Source organism: Lolium perenne, chromosome 6 (genome assembly GCF_019359855.2).
Source record: "Lolium perenne isolate Kyuss_39 chromosome 6, Kyuss_2.0, whole genome shotgun sequence".
Lineage (NCBI taxonomy): Eukaryota > Viridiplantae > Streptophyta > Magnoliopsida > Poales > Poaceae > Lolium > Lolium perenne.
This window is the reverse complement of record NC_067249.2, coordinates 238,850,783-238,859,064: the sequence shown is the minus strand read 5'-3', so window position 1 is coordinate 238,859,064 and position 8,282 is coordinate 238,850,783. Positions and strand designations below refer to the sequence as shown.

At 50.2% G+C, this 8,282-nt stretch overlaps 1 protein-coding gene across 1 annotated transcript; it reads right to left on the bottom strand.

The window, feature by feature from the left end:
- Window positions 1-768: 768 nt before the first annotated feature.
- Window positions 769-3,202, bottom strand: LOC127305733 (nicotianamine aminotransferase 1). The gene is made up of 6 exons (XM_051336261.2): window positions 2,855-3,202; window positions 2,422-2,761; window positions 2,105-2,323; window positions 1,967-2,026; window positions 1,583-1,832; window positions 769-1,062 (listed from the first exon to the last, which is right to left on the bottom strand). Exons 1-6 carry the CDS (start codon window positions 3,130-3,132, stop codon window positions 941-943), a joined length of 1,269 nt encoding a protein of 422 aa, XP_051192221.1. The 5' UTR covers window positions 3,133-3,202; the 3' UTR covers window positions 769-940.
- Between the last annotated feature and the right edge of the window lie 5,080 nt (window positions 3,203-8,282).

Here is an 8,282-nt window from a genome sequence, read left to right as displayed (position 1 = left end):
ATACCTCTTTTGATCATACATGTTTATTACCTCGCAGCCTAAGTTGTATGTAGGGAATCTGGCGGATCGACACTAACAAAGCTCTGGCAACCAGATGTGCTTGTTTCTGTTACAACAAGTGGTTACTTTCACTAGACTGTTCCACACTCCTCCTGCTTGAGATGTGTTGTAAATATATAAAATAATCTATATCATATATATATAGTTAGAAACTTTATCTTTGACTTTTCAAAATGTTGATTGTGATTTTCAAAACTGTAAATTGTTATGTAGTGTATATATAAGAATGTGTTATGTGGATCGAGTAAAGAGTTATATATCTAGTGCTATGCTCATACAATACCATGTCAGTTGGAATAAGCTTGTGTGCACAAAAAAAAGAAAAACGGATAATAATAATGGCAGTTTGCAACTAATATTCATACCCCTATAACACAATGACACCATGCAAAACAACGCGCGAGCATTAGCACGAACTATTATCAGCATGCGATCTCCACGCTGCCATTAAGGCTAATGGCAGCATGCAGGCGCGGTACGCGGCTCGTACTTTACCTATTAGTCGTGTGGCGAGTGGGCACACGTCGCGGGCCGGTGCGCGCGGGTGGTAGGCCAAATTCACACGCGAGCGGTAGGTTTTTTTTCTACTAGTGTGTTGTCTCGCTAGATGTTCACATATGAGCACCTCAAAACGACGATGATGGTCAAACTGGACGTGCAATTCAAAATATATGACCTTCACATATTAAAAAAACAGCTAGTACTACATGATTCAAAAGAATGTAGGATCAATTTCTTGTTCTAAGCGGTACCTTAAAAAATGTGCAAGTTCATTAACTATTACATTCATCTGAGTTTGATTTTTCTCATATGCAACGCAAGTTACACATGCACAATCAAACTTTATTTTGGAGGACCCAATCCGTATGAATATATTAGTTCACCTCCTTGGTTTGCCATATCTTTTGCAGAAGGACTTAACCCTCTCCAGGCCATCCTCAAGAAGGGTTGGATCAACTGCAAATGTAATACGGAGCCAATTTTTCATTCCTAGCCCACTCCCTGCAGTGCATGAGTATGTGTTAATTTTCAGCCGCGAAATACTACCGGTAATTCGTGTAAAAACTGAACCATCAAATACTCCCGACCGTGAGTTGTAGCAAGTTATCTTATAGAAAAAGGGAGGAGCTTCAGATCTGCTAGTTAATTTGTTCCCAATATAGTCATAAAAATATCAAAAACAAAAATAATAAGCTAATTCTTAGTACTTCAAATGGCATCAAGTGAACTATTTGAGTTACCTGGAAAAAATGAGCTATAAATAAAGAAAATGATAAGTGGAGATTTATGCTTGTAAGAACAGAGAGCAAAGAAACTAAAAAGTTGACCCCAATTGCTAAAACATAGGCTCCTGAAGTTTAAGTCTTTTTTTTAATTGATGATGTTTTCAGTCTTTTTATTTGAAGTTTTCGGTCACTGTTATGATATGGATTGATTCACGGGTGACGCTTGACAAAACCTGGCAATACTACAAGGGAGGTAGCAGTTCACATGCTCAATCCATGATTAACAGATTACGTACCTGGGCAAATTAGCACGGATTCCTCGCTGGCAAGCTTGCTGCAGAAGTCGACGTCATCATGGATGCCATCTAAGCAGGACAGGTCCAGCTTCACCATGACGAACATGGACCCCTCCGGTTTGTGAGGACAAGTGACGCACTCGATCTCCTTGAGCTTCTGGTAGCATATCTCCGCCGCCTCTCGCAACACGTTCATGGCGTTCTCGAAGAAGGCTTTGTCCGTGTTGGCGATGATTTGGGGTAGAGCTCCCTGTTTAATTCATTTTCATGATTTCATCCAGGTGTTAATCAGTTGCAGAGAGTTGAGGATAAAATGCGTACTACTAGTAGTACCAGCCGATGATACGCGGGTTACTCCGCATGAACGTTTAGCTAGCTACTGACCTGAACAAATGTCGCAGGGTCTACGGAGATGGCACGGTAGCCTATTACGGCCTCGATAATCTGTTTCAGGGAAGAACAGATAAGGTTCTTTGTTGAGAAGAAAGAACCAGCTGTTATCTGGGATACGTAGGTAGGTACCTTCTTGTTCTTGAGGATTCCTTTGGGATCGGTTGCTGCAATCCAGCCAAGTCGCCAACCAGGCACCATCCACCTCTTGGAGATGCCTCCCATGGTGACCACCGGAGCTGTCGCCCCAAACACACCCATCGGCACGAACGGCTTGCTCCCAAAGACGCAGTGGCCGTACACTTCATCACTGATGACTAGGATCCCGAGCTTCCTTGCGGTCTCTGCAATCTGTTTACCATCGAACCAGATGTAATTTTAGTAGACGACGAATTACTGCACTGACATGAGGACTCAGAACATGTGCATGCATAATAACAAAAAGATACCTTGGCCAAGTGGTCGTAGGAGTAGACGCAGCCACATGGGTTGTTGGGATTAACAATGACCATGGCGACGGTGTTCTCGTCGGCGAGGGCCTCCACGCCGGGGAGGTCGACCTCCCAGCCCTTGTCCGGCAGGAGGTCGAAGTGCCGGAACTCGAGGCCGCACAGGGCGGCGCGCGACTCGTACATGGGGAACCCGGGCCGCGGCAGCAGCACGTTGGCGCCGGGCGCCGCCAGCACGGTCATCATGACCTCGATGGCGTGGTTGCAGCCGGAGGTGATGACGATGTCGGCCGCCGTGACCTCGTAGGGGAGGTCGCTGGACAGGTACGCGGCGACGGCGCTGCAGCACAGGAGACGTGCGTTCAGTAATCAGTACTATGCAGCATTGGTTACCTCAGCAAGCAAACAGAGAAGGTAGCAGCAGTATGCATACCTGCGCGCCTCCTCCACGCCGGCGGCACGGGCGTAGTTGTTGTGCTTGCCTGACAGGGCCGCGGCGACGACGGCCTCCTCGGCGGCGGCCGCCGTGCGGAAGCAGGCGAACACCGAGGGGTCGCCGTGGCCAAGCGGCACGACGTGGCGCGGGTCAGTCTTGTCAAGGCAGTCATAGAGGTCGTGCACGAGGGAGCGGATGTTGTGCCGGCCAGCCGCCTCGAGCGCCGGGTTGGCCGCCCCGAAGCGCCACTTTGCCGCCTCCCCGCCGTTCTCCATCGGCGGCTGATGATTAGCGGACCGAGCTAGTGAGTGCGTCCTGTCGTGGCTCTCGCGCGCGCGTGTATCATCCGTGTTCTCCAGGGGAATGTGAGGTCGTCAGTTCACTGCCAGCAACTGTTTTGTTTGCTTCCAACTAGATTACATATGACCATTAAAAAAAAGGGTTCTGTTATGGGAATGAGAGCATCTTCAGTCGCGACCCCAAACCGAACGCGTCGGATTGGACGTGGGGGACGTGTTTTATTCCTACCGCGTTTGGGGATGTCGTTCCCAGTCGCATCCTCCAAACAAAATGTTGGAAACTTTAAACTTGAGCGAGATTCGATTAAATTCATCCAAACTTGGCATATATTACATAGATTCGAACGAGATTCGACTAAATTTAAACTAAACCTAATCTAGAAGTACTTGCGGCGGCTGGAGACGTCGTAGTACTGGTGGAAGTTGTACTGTCGTCGGTGACGACCTCCTGCTTGACGCGCTCGTCGGGCTCGTCGACGGGCTCATCCTTCACCAGGCCGCTTGGTCCTGCCTCGCCGTCGTCGCTGAGGTCGACGAGCGGCTTGCCGGTGTCGCGGATGGACATGGCGATCACCGTGTCGAGGTCGCCCCTCCAGGCGTCCTCGTCGTTCAGCGAAGCCAAGTAAGCCGCTCGTAGCCCTGCGCAGTCCTCGGGGTCATCGCTGCTGGCGATGAGCCGCTGCTGCCGCTCGTACTCCGCCAGCTGCGCCGCCTTCAGCGCTTCCTCGTCGTCCTACTCCTCCTTCACCCCCGGCTTCGGGATGAGGAGGGCGCCGCCGCGCCTCTCTTGGTGACGTCGGCTGCCGCTGCCGCCGTGCCTCGGATTGACGGGCGTCGGCGGCTCCTCCTTCACCACGCGATTGGGGACGGTGTAGGGCGCGGAGCGGTATGACGAGGATGGCGTCGATCGGGCCGGTCCTGAGGAAGAAGGGTTGGAGGAGAACGAGTACGTCCTCCTCGGCTGCCATTGCGCTGTGGGAGACGGTGGCGGTGAGGACGGCGCCTCCAACCTTAGAGCACCGTTGTGGATGTCGTCGATGACGTTCTGCAGGTGCGCCCTGGAACGCCCCAGAACAGGGCGCGCCCTTCCCTGTTTCAGCTCTTCGGCCCGCCGACGAGGCTGGTGGTGCTACGTATCTCCATGTTGTACTTCGCCTGGAAGTAGGTGCCCCACCAGGCGTCGTTGTCTTTGGTCGCCCAGGTCGGATTGGCCCGCCCCTCGGCATCGAGTTCAGCCCGCCGGCCCCTGATGGAGTCCTTCCAGCGCTCCGAGCCCGGCGTCGGTGGCGGCGGGACGCCTATGCCGTTCACGGTCATCTTCCAGCCGCCGCTGCTTGGCAGGCGCATGTCCGACGGGACAGAATATCCCGCGCGGTACAACGCCCATGCCTCCTTCACGGTGAGGCTGTCGTGGCCGAAGCCGTTCGCCGCGGCGATCTTGCGGGAGGACGACGACATTGCTTGGAACAGCGAGGAGAAGATCTAGGGGCGGCGAGGAGAAGATTTGGGAGCGGCGAGAGATTAGGATGAACCGCAGGGCCTCTTAATGTACAGCAGCGGCAGGCGAAGCGACATCAGGTGGTAGCACGCAATAACGCCGGCGCGGACGGCCACGCAGCCATGCACGACGAGACACGTCCCTGCGTCGCCTGGAAAAACTGGGACGCCATTAACGTCGCTTGACCAAAGGTAGGCGACGGGGTTTTAGGCTTCCGAGCCGCTAATGCGTCGGTCCCGCCACGCGTCGCCTCGCTTTTCGTTGTGTCTGGCGTGCCCGGAGCGTCCCCTGTGGGGCGGGGATGGCCTCGTGGCGCCGGACACAGTATCGGGCCGCCGGACAAAAAAAGGGTTTGGGGGACGCGGCTGGAACGTTTTTGTCCGGCGCGCCCCAGATCCCTTTAGGGGACGGTTTGTGGGACTCGACTGGAGATGCTCTGAGATTTTCTTGAGTCTCAGTCATCTCAGAAAGTGCAACTCGGTTCAGTTGCACATTTTTTATTAGAAAAGTGTAATTGCACGTTTTTAGCAAAAAGTGCATCTCAAAACACTTTTTTACAAGTGACTTAGACTTAAGAATATCTCGGTTGACTGAGACATAGCAAAACACGCAAAAAAAACCGTAGTACATAGGACGACGCGAGATGTCAGCCCGCCAGTGAATTTACCAAACTTTTCTTTTCTAATTAAAGAGTTTTAGCTAACGAATTCATTAGAATGGAACAAAAGCAATTCAGTTAGCACTAGTACATCAACACCTAGTTCCCTCCAGGACACCCTCCAGAGAGGATAAGAGCATCCCAGCCGTTGGGCTCCCCAGGCCGAAATCCGGCGCCATTTAGCGATGAAAGTTTAGCTTGGGGAGGTCCATTTTTTCAGCAGCGAGCCTGTGGTGACCCTGCATACCACTGCATGTTGTAGTATGCCAGTCGTTGATATAACATTCACGAAGTACCAATCCGCAAATATTACATCTCTCAGAGTAGTACAACAGAACATAGCAGGTCCATAACTCATTCATTTATTATTACAAACCATATAAACATGTCATCTCGGAGTTCCTCTTGGGTCCTAAGAGGAATACTCCTAGGTTCGAGGTGAACCCGACTCAACTTACAATATAGAAGTCTTGCTAAGTTATACATTTATTCTCAATGAGCAGTTAACTACTAAGTGTTTGTACTGCTCGGATACTACTACTATTAGTTAGGTCTAAGCTTGTTCTCCTCCGGAACCCTCCCCGGTTCCGTAGACGATGAGGTAGTCAACTCCTTCTATACCTCCGGAGAGGTCTGGTTCTTCATAGCAGATGTCCTCTGCTCCTTCGGGGTCGTCGTTGTCCTCCTCAAGTCGATTCAGACAATCTAAGCAGGGGATTTAAGAGTGGTATGAGTACGAGCGTACTCAACAAGTTCATTATAGAAAAGAGGTGTTTAATGCACTAGCCACAACATTATACCAGAAAGTCTAATAGCAATGCAAGTTTTGATAACCGTTTCTTCAAAAGGTTGTTTTTATTCAGAAGAACTATGTCCGTCAGCCTTCACTGGTTTACTAGAACTTCATGGAGTTCCTTTCCGGCAGCGTTCACAGTTCCAAATCCCGGAATAGGGAGTGACATGTCACGATTCATTACACTCTGCAGAGGTGTGTTGCTTTACCCATAAGAGATCTTAACCTTGGTGCCAACCGGGCAGCTTTCCCGTCCACACTTCCTTTGGTGTGAGGCCCGGTATAAGGTCTTAGCCAATCATATTCCTCCGCTACCTCATACACCCACCCTTTGTTGCAAACTCCGACCCTGGGTCCTCGCCGATGTTCTTATACCAATTAAGGATGGCCCCCGACCACGACAACAGTTATGGGCTTTCTACCATGAACTCCTTCACCGGGAGATGCAACCCATCATAGACCGCAATAACCGTGGGGACTTTAGGCTTCCCCAGCCCACCGCTTGCTCCTCGGGCTACAAGTGTCTACGGACAATGCCGTGGGGACTTTAGGCTTCCCCAGCCCACCGCTTGCACCCTTGGAATACAAGTGTCTACGGTAAAGCGCATCCGTTGATGTACAAGAGGTGGAAATACGATTGACTACTCCATCCCACTCCAGATCTTATGGTTAACACGGATATTACGGCACAAGAATCACTGGACGACATTTGTTGTTTAATCCTAGATGGATATAAACCCTTGCAATGGAACCTCCACCATATCAACACAATCCATGGTTCCATTGCCCACCACATAGTCATATTCATAGTTATGAAAATAGTGGTTTTGCTTTTTATGCAATAGTGATGAACATATTGCAAGTAATTTGGTAAAAATACTCAAATGACATGAGCAAGTGATGAACTTGCCTGAAGGCTGCAAAGTGTTGCAGTTAAATGGTGTGGACTGACCCTTGTCGTCTGTTGCTGAAAAATAGCATCATTGTCCGATAAGGGCAATGGTTAAAGAAGCAATTATGCATGATTCAGCTTTTAGGGTTTGTTTCCCCCCTTCCGGTGTCTTATCATTTCAGGTGAGAGGTAATTAATAAGAATAATTTGGAGATACTCTGTTTAGGGTAAAATACTACCTTGAAATGTTGTCAAGGTGTTTTTTTAAAGTCCAAAAGTATTTATGGACTTATTTTTATCATTAAAAATATAAGGTTTAATTTTTAATGATTAATTCCTTGCATTTAAATATGACTTATTTTTAATTGTCTCAAAAATTCCATTTCATATTTTTCTTTATTTTTTTAGAGCTATATTTATTTTATAAAAATTTAGCGAATTTCAGTTAATTTGGGTAAGTTGAACCAGCCCACTGGGCTCGGTCCAACCGACCCAGTCGCTCGCGTCACTCTCTCCTCTCCTAACCCTAACCCTCTCCCGTCGCTCTGGCGATCCGCGGTTGCCGCCCCCGGCCGTCTCCGGCCATCTCTGGCGACGAGATTGGTCGCAAAAGAATGGCCGCTCGATGGCGCACCTATTGGTCCGCGTCGATCTGCGTTTCATCGCCGCCACCGTTCGCCCCCCAACTCATCTGCGCCCTGGTGCAAGGTCTGCGACGATGCGCTGCTCGCCGGTGCTCCTGATGATGTGGCGTCGTCGTGCCCTGCCGTGGTGGTGCTGGTTGCTGCGGCGTTGCCATGGCCTGGCCTGGCGCTGTCGTGCCCCCGGCGTGTGCCGCCGTGGCTGCCATGGCCGCGTTCTCCGTTCAGCTTCACCTGTGAGTGCTCCACCGCCTCCTTCTCTCCCTCTCAGCTTTACTCCTTCTTCTTCTTGTCTGAGCTGTGGCTAATTCTTCCCCTGGAGAGATCATGCCGTGCTATTGCTTTGGTGCTGCGGCCATTGCTGCTGTGCTTGTGCTGCTACGGTGCTTATGCTGCTGCTATGCGTATGCTGCTGTCGTGCATATGCTGCTACTGTGTGTGCTGCTCTTCTCTATACCTTGTTGTTGTAACTCATGAGCTCTTGCTCATGAGCATATTGGGATGTTTATGCTCTGTTTGTTGCTCCTGCTGTTGCTATATGTACCATGCCTCTACTGTGTGTGCATTTCCTTGCCCATGGCTTGATTATTATGAATAATCTTTGCATTCTGCAAATGCCAGTGCTCCTGATGGACTAACCCTTG

Bases quoted from the DNA above. Each gene is read 5' to 3' on its own strand.
- LOC127305733 (XM_051336261.2), bottom strand. From the start codon at position 3,132: ATGGAGAACGGCGGGGAGGCGGCAAAGTGGCGCTTCGGGGCGGCCAAC. The intron at 2,027-2,104 runs GTACCTACCTAC...TCCCTGAAACAG, and splicing joins GAATCCTCAAGAACAAGAAG to ATTATCGAGGCCGTAATAGG. The intron at 1,833-1,966 runs GTCAGTAGCTAG...TGAATTAAACAG, and splicing joins ACCCTGCGACATTTGTTCAG to GGAGCTCTACCCCAAATCAT.